Genomic DNA, 23,956 nt, shown 5'->3' on the forward strand with positions numbered 1-23,956 from the left:
AACGGCTTTGATGATTTGGCCTTGATTTTATTGTTTCCCAGTTGATTATGGTATTTAGGATGGAGTGTATTAAAGTTATCTTGAACTTCTAAAGCATAACTTAATTCAACTATTATTATTTCTTGCAGGTGCTTCGTTAATTAGAACTGCTCTGCTGTGTCAGTACTTCGTGCTTGAAATGGATGTATTCAGTCTTTATCTCTGTTTTCATCACACCTATTTTAACCACTACAAATAAACACAACACGGCTTCCAAGTCAACATTTCCAGTTTCACATTAAATAGATTTATAGAAAATGAGAATGAATATAATTCTCAACTGTAAATGTTTTTTATTGACATGAAGTTTAAAAAAAAAAAGTGCAAAATTTTAATCAAACACTGGAACACAGAGAGGGGCTTATGATGTCGTTAGGGAGAATTTCTGGAGACAAGCTGGTTAATTTCTTTGCTGGGAAACAGCTGATTTTCAGCTTAACTGTAATGGAACGATCAAAGCTGTTGGACTGAGTGATGAATCCCACCGGGAAATGTCCCCTTTTGTTGTGCTTTATCACCCTCTTTTCACTGCTTCCTTTACTGAAATGTTTTAATTACGTTTTATTCTGCAAGCTGCAAATGGCTGCTCGGAGATAAGAGAAATGATTTGTTATGTTGCTCTTTGAATAATGTCAGATTAGTTGGGTTTAATCACACCGACCACTGAGGTTTGTGGTTTCTTTGTCGGCTGCTGCTGGAAACACAGCTGGTGAACAGCTTTGTTTGTTAAACTTATTTGATAGTGTAAAGTTAATGTACCTTTTATGCTCTGGGATTTTAAGAAGACAACAAAGAATTTTTATTCTGTTTGCGTCAGGCTTCCCATTTTTCCATTTCTTTCTTCCTCCTGATTGGTCTCTGCTCCTTGATAAAACCATTTGAGCGTCAAGAACCGTGACACATAGACCCTGTTCTTCTCTGCATCCTTGAACAGCTCCTCATTCGCGCATCACTTTTTGTCCAAGCAGCTCTAGAATGATCAGGATGACACGTGATGAGCTATTTTTCACCCACACTCAACCACCTTTCTACTGATCTTGCGGTTTTATTTGATAGATGAACACAGATTTTCAGTGGAGTTTCCGAAGAACACATTAGAGCTGGAAAGGCTTTGGACAACAACAAAGTAGGAAGTTCACTTAAGGTTTTTGAATGAGATGAGAACTGCTTAGAGGTTAAAAGTTTACACATATTATTTCATAATATAAATAGGACTGCTTCTCCTAAAACTCTGCATTATATCTGTATCACTAGCAACTTTCTAATGGGGCTAAAACTACTGTTTTGGGGCATTTTGTCAAAAAAAGAATGGATTGAAATGAAACAACTCATCCTGAAAGCATCTATGCTGATTTAGTCCAGACTCCTGCGTTCCTTTTATAAAAGCTCTATGTTTCTGGTTTGGCCTCGTCAGGGTCAATTTGCTGTCACAAAAAAACGGAAAGGTTACACTGATGCTGTGATTTTGACAGTCCATTCATATTTCCTGTCCAGCTGATGAGGTGGACATTGTTGTTGAAGCGCATGCTGAGTAGGTTATATTAAGATCAGGCTTGAGGAGGGCGCCAGGCTTCAGCAGGACTGTCTGAGACCGCATTAGTATGCATGTTGTGTGTTTGCCTGTCACTACAGGCAAGGGGCCACATGCAGAAACAGCCAGCGAACAGGTCTGACCTGCGGGGGAGACACAGCTGTCTCTTCAAGGCACAATCTTTCACTATTTTAAATAAAGAAAAGCAAAGGTTGAGCTTATATTTACATCTGCAATTTGTACCAAAAAAACCCAAAAAAGAGCAGAAAATAAAATGAATGCGTACAATTTTGGCTTTTAATGCAGAAATATTTTTAGTGTTGGTTCACTTGATGTTGACTTTTCAAATAGAAGTCTTGGTTTTTAATCAGCAGATTTGAAATAGTTTGTAATTGTGCTGTCCTTCATTATTTTCCACATTATTTTCACATGCTCACCATCACTAGTTAATTTGTGGTTCATTTTAGCTCAGACAGATGGATTGGCTGGTTTTCACCAGGACAGACCTGAGGTGATTTTATTTCGGAAACCAGTGTGCTGAAGAGGAGACTGTTGTCAACCGAACAGGAACAGTAGGTCACACACTGCAGGAAGTTGACATGTGTTTCTTTAATGGTGTATAGGGGAACCTGCTACAATATTAAAATATCACTCGGAGACATGTATTTATAGTTTTCTCTTAAGTTAGAAGAGTATCATTAGAATAACAGGTTGATTTTAAATTTGCTTTCTCAAATCTGACATGTCTGCAAATACTGGGCACATTATGTATTTTCAGAGGAACATTTATTATGGTGGCTATGAATTATCATATCTTAGAGCCTGAAAATCTAAGTCTTAAAAATGCTAAACATAACTGAGCCACTGGTTTTGCTTTCACAACAAAAGGTTTTGTTGTAAAGTTGTAAGCAGTCACTGATTGTGTGGCTACTCTTTTGCATACACAAAATAAATAAAAGAGTGCTCTTTTTCTTCCAAATTAGGTTCTATGCAGGAAACAAGGGTAAGTTTTGTAAAAATAAATACTGTATTTTTTGGACTATAAGCAGCTACTTTTTTCCTACGTTTTGAACCATGCGGCTTCTAGCCCGGTGCACTTTTTCTGTGTATTTTTCTTCAACCACTAGGGGGCTCTTTAGCAGGAAGTGAATCATTGGAAGTCAAAATTGGAAATCAAAGAAGAAAGTTGTAATTTTAATCATAGACATTAATACGTAGACGCCTCATGGAGCGGGCCGGACCGTTGCTGCAATACGTAACAGCGTCCGCCATATTGAATGTGGAATATGTGCCAGTAAGGTAATACAAGTGAATGGACCGAACTTTGTAAAGTGTCGTTCTACAAAGTATTTTAAATTAATACCTGCCATTGACACAATTTCTCACGCACATTAATATATTTGGCAATAAAAGAAATTACTAAAGACAGAGTTTCTAACTTTTGATGTGATTATTTAATTGTTTTGGGGCATTTCTGAATAAAGAGCACAATGTTTTTATTTTTGTTTTTATTTTATTTTTATATTGAAATTGATTAACAGACACACGTTTACAGTGTTTTTATTAAAGAATATATTTACATAATTCCATAAATTAATGTACATTTAACATTTCAAGACAAGAAACAAATAATTTTCCCTTATTTTTTATACATTATTGAGAAATGACTTGATTTATACCGAACCAAAGGTAACCAAAGAATGAGTCGCTACGTAACCAAAGAATGAGTCGCTACGTAATCAAAGAATGAGTGAGTTGTTGGGTAACCAAAGAATGAGTGAGTCGCTATGTAATCAAAGAATGAGTGAGTCGCTATGTAATCAAAGAATGAGTGAGTCGCTATGTAATCAAAGAATGAGTGAGTCGCTGGGTAAACAAAGAATGAGTGAGTCGCTACGTAACCAAAGAATGAGTGAGTCACTACGTAGTCAAAGTATGAGTGAGTCGCTGGGCAAACAAAGAATGAGTGAGTCGCTATGTGACCAAAGAATGAATGAGTCGCTATGTGACCAAAGAATGAATGAGTCGCTATGTGACCAAAGAATGAGTGAGTCGCTGGGTAACCAGAGAATGAGTGAGTCACTATGTAATCAAAGAATGAGTGAGTCGCTACGTAGCCAAAGAATGAGTGAGTCGCTACGTGACCAAAGAATGAGTGAGTCGCTACGTAGCCAAAGAATGAGTGAGTCGCTACGTAGCCAAAGAATGAGTGAGTCGCTACGTAGCCAAAGAATGAGTGAGTCGCTACGTAGCCAAAGAATGAGTGAGTCGCTACGTAGCCAAAGAATGAGTGAGTCGCTACGTAGCCAAAGAATGAGTGAGTCGCTACGTAACCAAAGAATGAGTGAGTCGCTACGTAACCAAAGAATGAGTGAGTCGCTACGTAGCCAAAGAATGAGTGAGTCGCTACGAAACCAAAGAATGAGTGAGTCGCTACGAAACCAAAGAATGAGTGAGTCGCTGGGTAATCAAAGAATGAGTGAGTCGCTATGTAATCAAAGAATGAGTGAGTCGCTACGTAATCAAAGAATGAGTGAGTTGCTATGTAATCAAGGAATGAGTGAGTCGCTACGTAACCAAAGAATGAGTGAGTCGCTATGTAATCAAAGAATGAGTGAGTCGCTATGTGACCAAAGAATGAATGAGTCGCTACGTGATCAAAAAATGAGTGAGTCGCTACGTCATCAAAGAATGAGTGAGTCGCTACGTCATCAAAGAATGAGTGAGTCGCTACGTAACCAAAGAATGAGTGAGTCGCTACGTAACCAAAGAATGAGTGAGTCGCTACGTAACCAAAGAATGAGTGAGTCGCTACGTAACCAAAGAATGAGTGAGTCGCTACGTAACCAAAGAATGAGCGAGTCGCTGGGTAAACAAAGAATGAGCGAGTTGCTGGGTAACCAAGGAATGAGTGAGTCACTACGTAACCAAAGAATGAGTGAGTCGCTGGGTAAACAAAGAATGAGTGAGTCGCTGGGTAAACAAAGAATGAGTCGCTATGTGATCAAAGAATGAGTGAGTCGCTACGTAACCAAAGAATGAGTGAGTCGCTACGTAACCAAAGAATGAGTGAGTCGCTACGTAACCAAAGAATGAGTGAGTCGCTACGTAACCAAAGAATGAGTGAGTCGCTACGTAACCAAAGAATGAGTGAGTCGCTATGTAATCAAAGAATGAGTGAGTCGCTACGTAATCAAAGAATGAGTGAGTCGCTACGTAACCAAAGAATGAGAGTCGCTACGTAACCAAAGAATGAGCGAGTCGCTACGTAACCAAAGAATGAGCGAGTCGCTACGTAACCAAAGAATGAGCGAGTCGCTACGTAACCAAAGAATGAGCGAGTCGCTACGTAACCAAAGAATGAGCGAGTCGCTACGTAACCAAAGAATGAGCGAGTCGCTACGTAACCAAAGAATGAGCGAGTCGCTACGTAACCAAAGAATGAGCGAGTCGCTACGTAACCAAAGAATGAGCGAGTCGCTACATGACCAAAGAATGAGCGAGTCGCTACATGACCAAAGAATGAGCGAGTCGCTACATGACCAAAGAATGAGCGAGTCGCTACATGACCAAAGAATGAGCGAGTCGCTACATGACCAAAGAATGAGCGAGTCGCTACGAAACCAAAGAATGAGCGAGTCGCTACGAAACCAAAAGGAGTGAGTTGCTACGTCATCAAAGAAGGAGCGAGTCGCTACGTCATCAAAGAATGAGTGAGTCGCTACGTCATCAAAGAATGAGTGAGTCGCTACGTCGCCAAAGAATGAGTGAGTCGCTACGTCGTCAAAGAATGAGTGAGTCGCTAGGTAACCAAAGAATGAGTCGCTACGTAACAAAAGAATAATGAGTCGCTAGGTAACCAAACACTGAGTCGCTAAGAATGAGTGAGTCGCTACGTAGCCAAAGAATGAGTGAGTCGCTACGTGATCAAAGAATGAGTGAGTCGCTACATCATCAAAGAATGAGTGAGTCACTACGTCATCAAAGAATGAGTGAGTCGCTACGTCATCAAAGAATGACTGAGTCGCTACGTCATCAAAGAATGACTGAGTCGCTACGTCATCAAAGAATGACTGAGTCGCTACGTAGCCAAAGAATGAGTGAGTCGCTACGTAGCCAAAGAATGAGTGAGTCGCTACGTAGCCAAAGAATGAGTGAGTCGCTACGTAGCCAAAGAATGAGTGAGTCGCTACGTAGCCAAAGAACGAGTGAGTCGCTGGGTAAACAAAGAATGAGTGAGTCACTACGTAGCCAAAGAATGAGTGAGTCGCTGGGTAAACAAAGAATGAGTGAGTCGCTATGTAGCCAAATAATGAGTCAGTCGCTGGGTAAACAAAGAATGAGTGAGTCGCTACGTGATCAAAGAATGAGTGAGTCGCTACGTGATCAAAGAATGAGTGAGTCGCTACGTGATCAAAGAATGAGTGAGTCGCTACGTAACCAAAGAATGAGTGAGTCGCTATGTAGCCAAAGAATGAGTCAGTCGCTGGGTAAACAAAGGAATGAGTTTCTACGTGATCAAACAATGAGTGAGTCGCTACGTAATCAAAGAATGAGCGAGTCGCTAGGTAACCAGAGAATGAGCGAGTCGCTACGACACCAAAGAATGAGCGTGTCACTACGAAACCACAGAATGAGTGAGTCACTATGAAACCACAGAATGAGTGAGTCACTATGAAACCAAAGAATGAGTGAGTCGCTACGTAACCAAAGAATGAGAGTCGCTACGTAACCAAAGAATGAGAGTCGCTACGTAACCAAAGAATGAGAGTCGCTACGTAACCAAAGAATGAGCGAGTCGCTACGTAACCAAAGAATGAGCGAGTCGCTACGTAACCAAAGAATGAGCGAGTCGCTACGTAACCAAAGAATGAGCGAGTCGCTACGTAACCAAAGAATGAGCGAGTCGCTACGTAACCAAAGAATGAGCGAGTCGCTACGTAACCAAAGAATTAGCGAGTCGCTACATGACCAAAGAATGAGCGAGTCGCTACATGACCAAAGAATGAGCGAGTCGCTACATGACCAAAGAATGAGCGAGTCGCTACATGACCAAAGAATGAGCGAGTCGCTACGAAACCAAAGAATGAGTGAGTCGCTACGAAACCAAAAGGAGTGAGTTGCTACGTCATCAAAGAAGGAGCGAGTCGCTACGTCATCAAAGAATGAGTGAGTCGCTACGTCATCAAAGAATGAGTGAGTCGCTACGTCATCAAAGAATGAGTGAGTCGCTACGTCATCAAAGAATGAGTGAGTCGCTACGTCGCCAAAGAATGAGTGAGTCGCTACGTCGTCAAAGAATGAGTGAGTCGCTAGGTAACCAAAGAATGAGTCGCTACGTAACAAAAGAATAATGAGTCGCTAGGTAACCAAACACTGAGTCGCTAAGAATGAGTGAGTCGCTACGTAGCCAAAGAATGAGTGAGTCGCTACGTCATCAAAGAATGAGTGAGTCGCTACGTCATCAAAGAATGAGTGAGTCGCTACGTCATCAAAGAATGAGTGAGTCGCTACGTCATCAAAGAATGAGTGAGTCGCTACGTCATCAAAGAATGAGTGAGTCGCTACGTCATCAAAGAATGACTGAGTCGCTACGTAGCCAAAGAATGAGTGAGTCGCTACGTAGCCAAAGAATGAGTGAGTCGCTACGTAGCCAAAGAACGAGTGAGTCGCTGGGTAAACAAAGAATGAGTGAGTCGCTACGTAGCCAAAGAACGAGTGAGTCGCTGGGTAAACAAAGAATGAGTGAGTCACTACGTAGCCAAAGAATGAGTGAGTCGCTGGGTAAACAAAGAATGAGTGAGTCGCTATGTAGCCAAATAATGAGTCAGTCGCTGGGTAAACAAAGAATGAGTGAGTCGCTACGTGATCAAAGAATGAGTGAGTCGCTACGTGATCAAAGAATGAGTGAGTCGCTACGTAACCAAAGAATGAGTGAGTCGCTATGTAGCCAAAGAATGAGTCAGTCGCTGGGTAAACAAAGGAATGAGTTTCTACGTGATCAAACAATGAGTGAGTCGCTACGTAATCAAAGAATGAGCGAGTCGCTAGGTAACCAGAGAATGAGCGAGTCGCTACGACACCAAAGAATGAGCGTGTCACTACGAAACCACAGAATGAGTGAGTCACTATGAAACCACAGAATGAGTGAGTCACTATGAAACCAAAGAATGAGTGAGTCCCTACGTGATCAAAGAATGAGTGAGTCGCTACGTCATCAAAGAATGAGTGAGTCGCTACGTCATCAAAGAATGAGTGAGTCGCTACGTCATCAAAGAATGAGTGAGTCGCTACGTAACCAAAGAATGAGTGAGTCGCTGGGTAAAGAAAGAATGAGTGAGTCGCTGGGTAAAGAAAGAATGAGTGAGTCGCTACGTCATCAAAGAATGAGTGAGTCGCTACGTAGCCAAAGAATGAGTGAGTCGCTACGTAGCCAAAGAATGAGTGAGTCGCTACGTAGCCAAAGAATGAGTGAGTCGCTACGTAGCCAAAGAATGAGTGAGTCGCTACGTCGCCAAAGAATGAGTGAGTCGCTACGTCGCCAAAGAATGAGTGAGTCGCTACGTCGCCAAAGAATGAGTGAGTCGCTGGGTAAACAAAGAATGAGTGTGTCACTACGTAAGCAAAAGAATGAGTGTGTCACTACGTAAGCAAAAGAATGAGTGAGTCACTACGTAACCAAAAGAATGAGTGAGTCGCTACGTGATCAAAGAATGAGTGAGTCGCTACGTGATCAAAGAATGAGTGAGTCGCTACGTGATCAAAGAATGAGTGAGTCGCTACTTAGCCAAAGAATGAGTGAGTCGCTACGTAACAAAAGAATAATGAGTCGCTAGGTAACCAAACACTGAGTCGCTAAGAATGAGTGAGTCGCTACGTAGCCAAAGAATGAGTGAGTCGCTACGTCATCAAAGAATGAGTGAGTCGCTACGTCATCAAAGAATGACTGAGTCGCTACGTCATCAAAGAATGACTGAGTCGCTACGTAGCCAAAGAATGAGTGAGTCGCTACGTAGCCAAAGAATGAGTGAGTCGCTACGTAGCCAAAGAATGAGTGAGTCGCTACGTGACCAAAGAATGAGTGAGTCGCTACGTGACCAAAGACTGAGTGAGTCACTACGAAACCAAAGAACGAGTGAGTCGCTGGGTAAACAAAGAATGAGTGAGTCACTACGTAGCCAAAGAATGAGTGAGTCGCTGGGTAAACAAAGAATGAGTGAGTCGCTATGTAGCCAAATAATGAGTCAGTCGCTGGGTAAACAAAGAATGAGTGAGTCGCTACGTGATCAAAGAATGAGTGAGTCGCTACGTGATCAAAGAATGAGTGAGTCGCTACGTGATCAAAGAATGAGTGAGTCGCTACGTAACCAAAGAATGAGTGAGTCGCTATGTAGCCAAAGAATGAGTCAGTCGCTGGGTAAACAAAGGAATGAGTTTCTACGTGATCAAACAATGAGTGAGTCGCTACGTAATCAAAGAATGAGCGGGTCGCTAGGTAACCAGAGAATGAGCGAGTCGCTACGACACCAAAGAATGAGCGAGTCACTACGAAACCACAGAATGAGTGAGTCACTATGAAACCACAGAATGAGTGAGTCACTATGAAACCAAAGAATGAGTGAGTCCCTACGTGATCAAAGAATGAGTGAGTCGCTACGTGATCAAAGAATGAGTGAGTCGCTACGTCATCAAAGAATGAGTGAGTCGCTACGTCATCAAAGAATGAGTGAGTCGCTATGTAACCAAAGAATGAGTGAGTCACTGGGTAAAGAAAGAATGAGTGAGTCGCTGGGTAAAGAAAGAATGAGTGAGTCGCTACGTCATCAAAGAATGAGTGAGTCGCTACGTAGCCAAAGAATGAGTGAGTCGCTACGTAGCCAAAGAATGAATGAGTCGCTACGTCGCCAAAGAATGAGTGAGTCGCTACGTCGCCAAAGAATGAGTGAGTCGCTGGGTAAACAAAGAATGAGTGTGTCACTACGTAAGCAAAAGAATGAGTGTGTCACTACGTAAGCAAAAGAATGAGTGAGTCACTATGTAACCAAAAGAATGAGTGAGTCGCTACGTGATCAAAGAATGAGTGAGTCGCTACGTGATCAAAGAATGAGTGAGTCGCTACGTGATCAAAGAATGAGTGAGTCGCTACTTAGCCAAAGAATGAGTGAGTCGCTACGTAATCAAAGAATGAGTGAGTCGCTGGGTAACCAGAGAATGAGTGAGTCGCTGGGTAACCAAAGAATGAGTGAGTCGCTACGTAGCCAAAGAATGAGTCAGTCGCTGGGTAAACAAAGAAGGAGTGAGTCGCTACGTGATCAAAGAATGAGTGAGTCGCTACGTCATCAAAGATTGAGTGAGTCGCTACGTAGCCAAAGAATGAGTGAGTCGCTACGTCATCAAAGAATGAGTGAGTCGCTACGTAACCAAAGAATGAGTGAGTCGCTACGTAGCCAAAGAATGAGTGAGTCGCTGTGTAAACAAAGAATGAGTGAGTTGCTGGGTAACCAAGGAATGAGTGAGTCACTACGTAGCCAAAGAATGAGAGTCGCTGGGTAACCAAAGAATGAGTGAGTAGCTGGGTAAACAAAGAATGAGTGAGTCGCTACGTGATCAAAGAATGAGTGAGTCGCTACGTCATCAAAGAATGAGTGAGTCGCTACGTAACCAAAGAATGAGTGAGTCGCTACGTAGCCAAAGAATGAGTGAGTCGCTGTGTAAACAAAGAATGAGTGAGTCGCTACGTGACCAAAGACTGAGTGAGTCGCTACGTCATCAAAGAATGAGTGAGTCGCTACGTAACCAAAGAATGAGTGAGTCGCTACGTAACCAAAGAATGAGTGAGTCGCTACGTAACCAAAGAATGAGTGAGTCGCTACGTAACCAAAGAATGAGTGAGTCGCTACGTCACCAAAGACTGAGTGAGTCGCTACGAAACCAAAGAATGAGTGAGTCGCTGGGTAAACAAAGCATGAGTGAGTTGCTGGGTAAAAAAAGAATGAGTGAGTCACTACGTAGCCAAAGAGTGAGTGAGTTGCTGGGTAAACAAAGAATGAGTGAGTCGCTACGTCGCCAAAGAATGAGTGAGTCGCTACGTCGTCAAAGAATGAGTGAGTCGCTAGGTAACCAAACAATGAGTCGCTACGTAACAAAAGAATAATGAGTCGCTAGGTAACCAAACAATGAGTCGCTAAGAATGAGTGAGTCGCTACGTAACCAAAGAATGAGTGAGTCGCTACGTGATCAAAGAATGAGTGAGTCGCTACGTTATCAAAGAATGAGTGAGTCGCTACGTGATCAAAGAATGAGTGAGTCGCTACGTGATCAAAGAATGAGTGAGTCGCTACGTCATCAAAGAATGAGTGAGTCGCTACGTCATCAAAGAATGAGTGAGTCGCTACGTCATCAAAGAATGAGTGAGTCGCTACGTCATCAAAGAATGAGTGAGTCGCTACGTAGCCAAAGAATGAGTGAGTCGCTACGTCATCAAAGAATGAGTGAGTTGCTACGTAGCCAAAGAATGAGTGAGTCGCTACGTAGCCAAAGAATGAGTGAGTCGCTACGTGACCAAAGACTGAGTGAGTCACTACGAAACCAAAGAATGAGTGAGTCACTGGGTAGACAAAGAATGAGTGAGTCACTACGTAGCCAAAGAATGAGTGAGTCGCTGGGTAAACAAAGAATGAGTATGTCGCTATGTAGCCAAAGAATGAGTGAGTCGCTGGGTAAACAAAGAATGAGTGAGTCACTACGTAGCCAAAGAATGAGTGAGTCGCTGGGTAAACAAAGAATGAGTGAGTCGCTACGTAACCAAAGAATGAGTGAGTCGCTATGTAGCCAAAGAATGAGTCAGTCGCTGGGTAAACAAAGGAGTGAGTTTCTACGTGATCAAAGAATGAGTGAGTCGCTACGTAATCAAAGAATGAGCGAGTCGCTAGGTAACCAGAGAATGAGCGAGTCGCTACGACACCAAAGAATGAGCGAGGCACTACGAAACCACAGAATGAGTGAGTCACTATGAAACCAAAGAATGAGTGAGTCGCTACGTGATCAAAGAATGAGTCGCTACGTGATCAAAGAATGAGTGAGTCGCTACGTCATCAAAGAATGAGTGAGTCGCTACGTCATCAAAGAATGAGTCGCTACGTAACCAAAGAATGAGTGAGTCGCTGGGTAAAGAAAGAATGAGTGAGTCGCTACGTCATCAAAGAATGAGTGAGTCGCTACGTCATCAAAGAATGAGTGAGTCGCTACGTCATCAAAGAATGAGTGAGTCGCTACGTAGCCAAAGAATGAGTGAGTCGCTACGTCATCAAAGAATGAGTGAGTCGCTGGGTAAACAAAGAATGAGTGAGTCACTACGTAAGCAAAAGAATGAGTGAGTCACTACGTAACCAAAAGAATGAGTGAGTCGCTACGTGATCAAAGAATGAGTGAGTCGCTACGTGATCAAAGAATGAGTGAGTCGCTACGTGATCAAAGAATGAGTGAGTCGCTACGTGACCAAAGAATGAGTGAGTCGCTACGTAGCCAAAGAATGAGTCAGTCGCTGAGTAAACAAAGAAGGAGTGAGTTGCTACGTGATCAAAGAATGAGTGAGTCGCTACGTGATCAAAGAATGAGTGAGTCGCTACGTCATCAAAGAATGAGTGAGTCGCTACGTCATCAAAGAATGAGTCGCTACGTAACCAAAGAATGAGTGAGTCGCTGGGTAAAGAAAGAATGAGTGAGTCGCTACGTCATCAAAGAATGAGTGAGTCGCTACGTCATCAAAGAATGAGTGAGTCGCTACGTCATCAAAGAATGAGTGAGTCGCTACGTAGCCAAAGAATGAGTGAGTCGCTACGTAGCCAAAGAATGAGTGAGTCGCTACGTAGCCAAAGAATGAGTGAGTCGCTACGTCGCCAAAGAATGAGTGAGTCGCTACGTAGCCAAAGAATGAGTCAGTCGCTGGGTAAACAAAGAAGGAGTGAGTCGCTACGTGATCAAAGAATGAGTGAGTCGCTACGTCATCAAAGATTGAGTGAGTCGCTACGTAGCCAAAGAATGAGTGAGTCGCTACGTAGCCAAAGAATGAGTGAGTCGCTACGTAGCCAAAGAATGAGTGAGTCGCTATGTAGCCAAAGAATGAGTGAGTCGCTACGTAGCCAAAGAATGAGTGAGTCGCTACGTAGACAAAGAATGAGTGAGTCGCTACGTGATCAAAGAATGAGTGAGTCGCTACGTGATCAAAGAATGAGTGAGTCGCTACGTGATCAAAGAATGAGTGAGTCGCTACGTGATCAAAGAATGAGTGAGTCGCTACGTGACCAAAGAATGAGTGAGTCGCTACGTAGCCAAAGAATGAGTGAGTCGCTACGTAGCCAAAGAATGAGTGAGTCGCTACGTAGCCAAAGAATGAGTGAGTCGCTACGTGACCAAAGAATGAGTGAGTCGCTACGTAACCAAAGAATGAGTGAGTCGCTACGTAACCAAAGAATGAGTGAGTCGCTACGTAGCCAAAGAATGAGTGAGTCGCTGGGTAAACAAATAATGAGTGAGTCGCTACGTCACCAAAGAATGAGTGAGTCGCTACGTCACCAAAGACTGAGTGAGTCGCTACATCACCAAAGAATGAGTGAGTCGCTGGGTAAACAAAGAATGAGTGAGTCGCTACGTAGCCAAAGAATGAGTGAGTCGCTACGTCGCCAAAGAATGAGTGAGTCGCTGGGTAAACAAAGAATGAGTGTGTCACTACGTAAGCAAAAGAATGAGTGAGTCGCTACGTAACCAAAAGAATGAGTGAGTCGCTACGTGATCAAAGAATGAGTGAGTCGCTACGTGATCAAAGAATGAGTGAGTCGCTACGTGATCAAAGAATGAGTGAGTCGCTACGTGATCAAAGAATGAGTGAGTCGCTACGTGATCAAAGAATGAGTGAGTCGCTACGTAGCCAAAGAATGAGTGAGTCGCTACGTGATCAAAGAATGAGTGAGTCGCTACGTGATCAAAGAATGAGTGAGTCGCTACGTCATCAAAGAATGAGTGAGTCGCTACGTCATCAAAGAATGACTGAGTCGCTACGTCATCAAAGAATGACTGAGTCGCTACGTCATCAAAGAATGAGTGAGTCGCTACATAGCCAAAGAATGAGTGAGTCGCTACGTGACCAAAGACTGAGTTAGTCACTACGAAACCAAAGAATGAGTCACTGGGTAAACAAAGAATGAGTGAGTCACTACGTAGCCAAAGAATGAGTGAGTCGCTGGGTAAACAAAGAATGAGTGAGTCTCTATGTAGCCAAATAATGAGTCAGTCGCTGGGTAAACAAAGAATGAGTGAGTCGCTACGTGATCAAAGAATGACTGAGTCGCTACGTCATCAAAGAATGACTGAGTCGCTACGTCATCAAAGAATGAGTGAGTCGCTACATAGCCAAAGAATGAGTGAGTCGCTACGTGACCAAAGACTGAGTTAGTCACTACGAAACCAAAGAATGAGTCACTGGGTAAACAAAGAATGAGTGAGTCACTGCGTAGCCAAAGAATGAGTGAGTCGCTGGGTAAACAAAGAATGAGTGAGTCTCTATGTAGCCAAATAATGAGTCAGTCGCTGGGTAAACAAAGAATGAGTGAGTCGCTACGTGATCAAAGAATGAGTGAGTCGCTACGTGATCAAAGAATGAGTGAGTCGCTATGTAGCCAAAGAATGAGTCAGTCGCTGGGTAAACAAAGGAGTGAGTTTCTACGTGATCAAAGAATGAGTGAGTCGCTACGTAATCAAAGATTGAGTGAGTCGCTATGTAGCCAAAGAATGAGTCAGTCGCTGGGTAAACAAAGGAGTGAGTTTCTACGTGATCAAAGAATGAGTGAGTCGCTACGTAATCAAAGATTGAGTGAGTCGCTATGTAGCCAAAGAATGAGTCAGTCGCTGGGTAAACAAAGGAGTGAGTTTCTACGTGATCAAAGAATGAGTCAGTCGCTGGGTAAACAAAGAATGAGTGAGTCGCTACGTAACCAAAGATTGAGTGAGTCGCTATGTAGCCAAAGAATGAGTCAGTCGCTGGGTAAACAAAGGAGTGAGTTTCTACGTGATCAAAGAATGAGTGAGTCGCTACGTAATCAAAGAATGAGCGAGTCGCTAGGTAACCAGAGAATGAGCGAGTCGCTACGACACCAAAGAATAAGCGAGTCACTACGAAACCACAGAATGAGTGAGTCACTATGAAACCAAAGAATGAGTGAGTCGCTACGTGATCAAAGAATGAGTCGCTACGTGATCAAAGAATGAGTGAGTCGCTACGTCATCAAAGAATGAGTGAGTCGCTACGTCATCAAAGAATAGGTCGCTACGTAACCAAAGAATGAGTGAGTCGCTGGGTAAAGAAAGAATGAGTGAGTCGCTACGTCATCAAAGAATGAGTGAGTCGCTACGTCATCAAAGAATGAGTGAGTCGCCACGTAGCCAAAGAATGAGTGAGTCGCTACGTCATCAAAGAATGAGTGAGTCGCTGGGTAAACAAAGAATGAGTGAGTCACTACGTAAGCAAAAGAATGAGTGAGTCACTACGTAACCAAAAGAATGAGTGAGTCGCTACGTGATCAAAGAATGAGTGAGTCGCTACGTGATCAAAGAATGAGTGAGTCGCTACGTGATCAAAGAATGAGTGAGTCGCTACGTAGCCAAAGAATGAGTGAGTCGCTACGTAATCAAAGAATGAGTGAGTCGCTGGGTAACCAGAGAATGAGTGAGTCGCTGGGTAACCAAAGAATGAGTGAGTCGCTACGTAGCCAAAGAATGAGTCAGTCGCTACGTAACCAAAGAATGAGTGAGTCGCTACGTAACCAAAGAATGAGTGAGTCGCTACGTAACCAAAGAATGAGTGAGTTGCTGGGTAACCAAAGAATGAGTGAGTCGTTATGTAACCAAAGAATGAGTGAGTCGCTATGTAATCAAAGGTTTCCTTCACATTCAGAAAAATACATTTTCAGCATGTTGTGCTCTGACTCGTAGCGTCTTTATAGCTTAATACCGACATGGTGAAGCTGAGCTGGAAACAGACTGAAGAACAGCTAACTAAATCCTCTGGTTTTTAATTAACTTCTCCTCTAACAGCGGTTTTTCATCAGCTGTCTCTCATTAGAAAGCAGTATGAAAACGTTAGCTGCTACGCTAACAATCAGCGGTTATTTTGGGAAAATTTAGCTACATAGAAAATATTTTCAGGTTGTTGCAAATTTCTGGCTGCAAAGTCAAGTAATTCTGATCTTTCATCCTTACCTGAGTAAGGTAATCCTAATGAATCCAGTTTGTTTTGTAAAACGGTTAAAACAAGTTCACATAACACAGAACTTAAGGAGCTCCGATCGCCCTGCTGCCACATAGAAGATGGCGGAGGCAGTTACGTACGGCTCAGCGCTCCATGAGGGGTCTACGTATTAATGTCTATGATTTTAATTTAGAACAAGCACATGCTAGCAGCAGGCACGACGGAGAAATTTCTTCAAACTCATATGATGCAGCTTTTAAGTTGAGGGCTGTCGATCTTGCAGTATAAGAGGGAAATGGAGCCGTTGCGCGTAAGCTCGGCGTGAACGAAACCATGGTTCGGCTTTGGAGACGGAAGGCTGCGTCCTTAATAAATCCAGCAGGTTTATTAGGACGTAGCCCTCTACTGCCCTCTGCTGGGTCCTGATGGAAAACCGAGACAGGGGAGATTTAGCGGCTTAAAGCTTGTAAATACGTTTCCAGTTCTTTTAAAAAAATTTGTAGCTACGGCTAATAGTGTGGTGCTTTCCATAGTCTGGAAAATACAGTAGGTGTTTCCTCCCTCTCATTACAAAACTACTATGTCTGTGAATTACGGTAATAATACAATCAGTAACCACTCATGTTAAACACTCCTCTTGCAGCTAATCATTATGGACAGCACAGTTGTGAGCTGCAACAGCGATTTCTTTCTCAGTGTATGAGCTAAATGACTGAGTTTAACTACTTGACAGTAAATCAGTTTTTGACCTTCCTTTCAGTAAAATGGAAGGTTTAAGTGGAAGTGACTTTTTCGGGCTAAATGACGTGTTGTACATCATCATGTAGGTAGTTTCCTCGACTTAATTTTCCTCAGTAGATAAACCAAATTTCTAAGCAATAGACAATAAAAAAGATCCTATACAACACCACAAGATTTAAAGCAATGGCTTTTAGCTGGAGCTAGTCGTGCCTATATGCAAACTGGAACAATGAGTCGACTCATCACTTTCAGCTTTAGCATTTTACGTTCTTTCATTATGCACACCAGTGTTACAGTTCACAACATTTTCTTTAGCTTGTGCAAATTCTTCTTTTTGGGGTTGAACGATTGCATTCTGGAAAAAGAGTTCTCTATTGAGTATTTTCCTTTCTCTTTTGTGACGGTCTTTGTCCTCAAACTTCAAACTGAAAGCCCAAACGAGCTCCAATTCATAAATATAAGTTCCCCTCAGCAGAGACAGTTAGTGATTTTTCCAGCCTAAATGCAGTTCCTTGTCACTCTGGCAGGCTATTCGTGCGGCTCAATGGTGAGTCACACTCCAGGAAGAGTGGAGAAGCATGAGTGGGTTCTTTGATATTTGCAGATTGACTTTCGAGCCCCTGAAACCTGCTGGTGAACTCCTGCTGGACTCCTGTGCATAATAAGGGGAGCCATTGGGTAAAAAATATCCTGAGAAAGACCAAAGGAAAAAAAATAAAGAAAATTATTAATTGTTCTTTTCTTTCACACGTTGAAAAGGCATGTGTCAAAAGTGTATGTTTTAACTAGACAACTTACACTAAAACCTTTTAGCACACAAGTAAAGCTCTTTTCATGTTTCCTTTTGTCGGCTTTATTTGTAGATCTTGTCTTAGACGTTTTTTAGAATTGAGCTCAAGGCCACGAGGCAAAGTGTCAGGATACTTTTAGATTAGATTTACATTTTAAACCCTGAAGACAAATAGCTGGAAACCTTAATTGCACCATTTTTATTTACTTTTATTCCTACCCATCACAAATCTTGCATATGTATTTGTTAAATGTGGTTATCAACGGCCAGTTAATTCTTTTTTTTTTTCAAAATTTGTCATATTACGACGACTCGCCTTATTGTTTTCCAGGTTTGTTCAGTGCATAACTAATAGTTTTTCTATATAAATGTTCTCCTGCCTGAACTGTGCACTGGATTTTAATTGGAGATTTCAGTATAAAAGGGGCTAAATAAATAAATATTTGGAAACAACATAACTTTACATGCACTACTTTGCGCTGGGTAATCTCATAACATGTCAATAAATAATTTTTTGCCTTTGTATCATGATAAAAAATTTTCCAACATTTAAGGGTTGAAATATTTCTGCATATAATCTTGTTCCTAATCACCTTTGCTTAAAATTTGCTGTTTTCTCTTACTGCACGTCATTTTGCTTCTCTCTCTTATTGCTGTCAACATCGGTGGCTGACTGTGTTGACAACAATAAGTGGGCTACAGATTGGGCTGAGTGTGTCTTGGCAGCTCTCTTCAGTTGTTATGCAGCGGTTGGTCCTAATCGTGAGTCTGAGCTCGCCGTGCCCCCCTCCAGGGCGGAGCCGTCTGCTGGAGGCCGGAGATACAGATGTGGTGCGTGGTTATTTGACCGAAACGAATGTTGCATGCTGGCACCATCTGCCGACACCTGATTGACAGGCCCATTCACGGCTGCTTGTCGTGGCATTTGTTCTTTGCTTCCCATCACAGCTGGATCTCTGTCCGCTGGTGGCATTAGCGTTTCTAGGGTTGCACCAAACGTCGTCTCCAGTTCCTTAAACTGAGACGGCCAAAGACATAAAGAGATTTGTGGGCTTTCAAAGGAGAGGAGCTGATTAAAAATACATGCGGAAGCTTTTTGTCATTACACAGCCATCAGCGGCTGCAGGTTGACAATACAATTTTACTTCATGGAAATGAATTAGGCTGGCCTTATTCATTATGCATGCCCATTGGTTTCTTGTTCGGGATGGCCATTGTGTCATTTCTAAACAGATGAAAGACAGACGGGGGCTGTGATCACCCGGTGATGTATTTCTGGATGTAAAACATTTGTCTTGCTGTCCGTCAGAAGCCTTTTTGTTCATGTCTTTGTCTCTCCAGGTCAGGCCGTCGTCTACCTTAGAGCTGGGTCTGAAGGAGAAAATCAGGACAGTCTATTCAGAACAATATATCTGAGCTGCTCCGCTTTTGATTTAAAAAAATAAGGTGGCGGAGGTGCACATGTAACAGACTAAAAATATCTGTTTTCTAAGCTGAAAGACAAAGAGCTGGTTTTGTAACAGTTGGTCTATAAAATGCTAAGCATAAAAAGTCAGTAACTCTGCTATAATTAAGTTGCTTTAAACCAATTTTATAGAACTCCAGTTAAAGTTGCCTTCTGTCCACCATTTCTGATAATCTTCCATCGTTTTCCTCTTAACACCTTTCAGCTTTATTGTGTGGATTCTGGTGCAATTATCATTAAATAAAACATCTCAAACTTGTTTTTTTCCCCTCTGAATAATTTTATGTTACCTTTTTTCTCTGTTTATTGTACCTTTAACTAGTTGTACTTACAGTTCAGTTGGATTCTCTTCGGTATACAAGACAGTAATTAAGTTTCACCTTCAGCCTTATCGTGTCAGTGCTGTTACCTGACAACTCTTTTAGCTGCTCTTTCTGACCCTCTTGAATCTCAAGTTTGTTATCTTGCAGCAGACATGAACCAGTTTCCAATGTTAAAGATTTAACAGAAAGTTTAGTTTTAAAATTGCTCAAATATCATGACATTCCATCACTGCAGGTTAAAGTCGTTTCAGGGAGAGGCCAGAGAACGTGTCAGTGTCTGGAGTTTTTAATGTATTTTTGTTTTTGATGTAATTTGTAAGTTGTCTCAGCTCCTTTTTTTTCTACGAAATAACTTTATAATATTTTGTGCATGAATGGCGCTCTGCAAATAAACTTGTCTTATTTAACCTTTACTGTGTGTTATAATAGAACATATACATATACACAATAGAAAGCCCTCTGATAAATATTGCTTCTATGTTTTAAATTAAACCATTTACGTCCTGTTACACATTTATGCGTTCATATCGTGATTTACTAGTAGTTCATTTTCTCTCTCGTTATCACATCATGAGAATCTCAAACTGGCTTGTTTTTACTCCACAACCTGCTTCCTACTCTGCCCTGAAAAGCCTCTGAGCTCCTGTCACTCGCATCCTTCCTGCAACAAAGAGGTAGAGTGACAAATTAAAAACGATGTCTTGGTTTGTGATAGGAGGCTTGCGATAGCAGGTCTGCTCCTCTGTGGCCGCTGAGGCTTCTGGCTCAGGTTTATCCTTCATTTGTTGTTTGTGGCTTTTGTTGACAAGAAGCCACATTCTGTCACTGGGGCTTTTCTTCTACTGGCAGTTGACATGATGTGCTGGTTTCTTTAGTGTCTATTTACTGGCAGGTAAACGGGAAGGGATGAGTTCTGCAACTATTGCTCAAAACGGAAATTCTTTCTCTGTGGATTAAAACTTTCTTAGCTAATGATTTACTCATGCAGCATGCAGTGTGCTCTATCATTTTTAAGCATCTATTGATGTGTAAAAAGCCCTAAAATAATGTGTCAGTTGTTTTGTAATGCAGAATATAAATATTTTAGAAGATAAAGTGCGGTAAAGGTGCTAATACCATTAAAAAAAAGCTACTCAAAGTTGTTTTATCTTCAAAATTGCAGATATCAGATAGAATCAGCTGTTTCGATGTCATCTTGTTGAGATGTTTGCTCTATGAAAATGTACACACATCTAGCTTACTTGAAAGACATGTTCTCTTGTTAATTATATCACCACTAATGTCATCTCAGATTTTATTAAGCTGCTGTTTCTCTCTCTTTTTTCCAGGTAGTTCTTGTGTTCGTTCTCAGCATCGGAGCCCTTGTCATATACTTCATAGATTCCTCTGAGTAAGTACCTCGTCTAATAAATTGTCACCACGTCTCTTAAAGCTGTGCTTGAGGTTTGGCCCAGAAGTAGATGTACCTCAAATTAACTCAGATGTTGTGACTTAATCACAAGCTTGCATAATTTCTACCTCGTCTGCTGAGCTTTTCCAAATTGTTTAAGTTCTCAATCTGAAGTAAAAAAAAAAAATGTAGCTATCTAAAAATGATCTCTTTCTAATAATTTAGTTTGCTGTATATGTTCAATCAGTCTATCTGTGTATCTGTATCTCGTCTTAGCTTTTATCAGACGCTTTTTCAGGTCAATTGTTGTGCGGCGTCTGCTAACATGCAGTCTCTCTGCCTTGATAAAAATCTGTTCGATTGCCGTCATAACCAGATTGGCCTTTTCAAACCGGCAGGAATGCCCGACTTCCTGTTCAAAACAATCGCCATCGTTCATCAGACCCGAGGAAATGAAAACGTCCTTTCAGCCACATGTACTACAGCACACTGTTGCTGCAGCCTGATGCCGCTCCAACGGGAAGTGCCATTAAGAAGTGCAGCAAAATACACCAAGATAAAAGCTTTTTATCAGACCCGGAGGGAGAACCTTCCTGCTGGGAGCGCCGTGAACGTAGCGTAGAGGAGAAAATGTGCTTTAAGCTCGCGTAATCAGGCTTAAAAGTCCTGACTGCGAGCATGCAGGTTATTTTTATTTCATAAGATCACTGGCAGCAAAGAGCTTGGGCACATTTTGTGGTTTTGCAGGCATGATCTCATTTCATTATCTTGTCAAGCTCAGGTAGAGTTGCATCCTAAGTGAAGCCACCTGTGGCCTTCTATTCTCAGAACTTGCCCCCCAGTCTCTCTGATAAAGCCTGACCTTCAGCCTGTGTCTTCACCTCATGCCATTGTTAACGCCTTAGTTAAGAATAAAGGTAACGCTGCAGCATCAGTGGCTTACATTTTAATATAGACGTGTCCTTTTAGTTCTCGTTCAGTCTTTATTTAGACTTTTTTTCCAGCTGTGTGTCAGCATAGCAAGCCCAAAGTTAGGCAGTTGGATGTTTTTTTTTTTGCTTTTTTAAAATTGTTTTGACGTGCCAGCCAACTGTAACAGATTTAGTCCTGGTCCTCCTGATAATTAGTCCTGTGAGGTTACTGTGGCTGTTTTATGACGGGCAGCCTGACCTGATAGGAGGAGACACAGAAGGAGATAAACACAGCAGACCCACTTAGAGGAGATTCGGAGCAGAATTTAAAACATGGTCAGTAGAATAACATGAGCCCAGTTCTTTCACCTAAATCTCATATAAACTGTGCCAGTGAGAAGTTAACTTCATCATGGGCATGAATTAGGGCTAATAAAGACAAATTTGATTTTTAATTTTTTCCCCCCCAGGGCTCCACAGCATTTCCTTTTGCAGAACAAGATTCTGGTGGGAATTAAAACCAGGTAGTTGTCTGAAACAGACCTGGCTTTAAGCATAGTTCATCCACTTTAAAGCTTGTTGATAGCAAAGAGTGTGTGGTTGAGGCGGAACTTGCTAAGAAGCAATTAACCCAATTTTAGGAGGAGAATAAATGTATTAAGTCTGTATACACTAAGTTTGACTGTATGTGAACTAGAGAATACATCCAAGAAATGTACAACTTGTGCACCCAAATCCAAGTTTTAAAATTCATTGACATTGCATGTTGTTTAACCAGCCCACACTAAAAAACATGTCTTTCAAAGTTCTAATTTGATAATTTATAGTAATATAGATCTAAGTCCAAAAATCTGTTTTATTTTTTCAACCACAAATAAACAATGCTGTATGCAGTGCAATTGACCCACTTGTTGTCTGGGAGGGAGATGAAAGTTTGCCAAAGGCTACGTTATCACATGGTGAAGATCCAACATTTTTGCCTTCTGCAAATTTAGGTTAAGGTTAAAACCAAACAAGTCAAATCTGGAGTAATTAGGAGGCAGTGAAGGTCTTTGATCTGAGTCTGGAATGATCAGAGGAACGTTACGGTGGGCGTGGGAGACGAGTGCTTCTGTGAGCAAGAGGACTTTCCGATCCATATCGGGATTGATTCTGTTCCCAACTCAGCCTGGAACTCAATTATGCTGCTCTGCAGGTCTGTCTCCATGGTACGCTCTGTCACCCTGCAATAAAAGGGATTTGCAAGGCTGAAGTGTCATTACTGTGAATGAGGGACTATTTAGAGTGGCAGAAAGGGGTTTTGCATCTGTCTTTTTTTGTGTGTTACCTACTTTTATAGATATTAGTGTTCCTTTGTTATATTTATAAGAAGTGACATTAAGAGGATGAAGGAAAAACAAAGTAGATACTGAGGTACTTTTTATACAAGACCATCAGAAACAGAATAGTGAAAGGTGCCTTACTGTGGTCCAACATGTGCTGCTGTTCACCTTTTTTATTTCAGAATGGAGTTGGTTTTATGCAGACATATGGTTCAACAACTGCCAATGACATAAGAATCTCTTTTAGAACAGAGCTGCTTTCTGTTTTAGGTTCAGAATTGGATCAGACGCTTGTAAAATAACTTAGCATAGCATAAGATGTAACACAAACATTTTGCACTGCTGCAGGGCGCAGGCGTAAATCCGACCTTATGACCAAAAACACTAAAAAAAAACTTTCTTTTGAATTTTGTGCTTTTCTAAAATTCGGTACAGCTTCCAAACTGCTCAGCCAATTGGAAGTGAATGTTATTCTATGGGAGAAAGCTGAGCAGAAATGAAGTGTCATACCACCACGTTTTCAATCTGATAGACAGAATCTGTGCAGTTAATAATGACCTCAATAATAACCTTGGTCACAAAAATTGTGTTTTTTTTTTTTTGTTTGCTTTTTGCAGTTGCAGAATGGCACAACACCAGTTCAACAGGTCGAAAAAACATTAATTGTGAGATATCAGCTTATTATCTTGGGAAAGTTGCTCTAAGAGATTTATTTCACCATCTCTCCATTTTTAGAACATGAGATAGCAACAAATTAAGCATATCCACAATTGTAAAGAAGCTGCATATGTAATATACCATCTAACAGGGTTTTACCACCTTGATTAAATTCTGGATGACACGTGAGGCAACGTCGCCGACCTCCGTCCAGCAGCAGAATATCAACCCCATGTCACTGCTCTGCATCAGCTCGGTTCAAAAATAATCCCTAGATACTTAATCCTGCTTTAGGAACTCCATAAAGACAGTGTTTCATCAGAGTGAGTCTATTTTTATTTGATTTTGCTTTTTTTTTTGTTTTACATAACAAAAACAATGTGCTATAATCCAGGAGGCATTAGCACAGTGGGAGATTGCAGCTGTTGGTGTGCACTGGTGGACATTGTGAGTGGAGGTGGAAAACCAGCGATGTGTCTGGGCGTCTGGCAAACCTGAAACCTTCCCAGGTCGCATCCCAATGCCAACGGTCGTTCTTGTTGATT

General features: G+C 41.8%; 1 protein-coding gene across 14 annotated transcripts in view; it reads left to right on the forward strand.

Moving 5' to 3' along the window:
* Positions 1-23,956, forward strand: part of LOC103481816 (calcium-activated potassium channel subunit alpha-1a) — a 106,134-nt gene that overhangs the window by 33,604 nt on the left and 48,574 nt on the right. For all 14 annotated transcript variants that reach the window (XM_081600888.1, XM_081600875.1, XM_081600879.1 and 11 more), the window contains exon 3: positions 20,460-20,521. In XM_081600888.1, the coding sequence (XP_081457014.1) occupies positions 20,460-20,521 (62 nt within the window). The remainder of the gene's footprint in view (positions 1-20,459; positions 20,522-23,956) is intronic.

This window comes from Poecilia reticulata, chromosome 19 (genome assembly GCF_904066995.2).
Source record: "Poecilia reticulata chromosome 19, P_reticulata-male-v2, whole genome shotgun sequence".
NCBI classification, from domain to species: domain Eukaryota; kingdom Metazoa; phylum Chordata; class Actinopteri; order Cyprinodontiformes; family Poeciliidae; genus Poecilia; species Poecilia reticulata.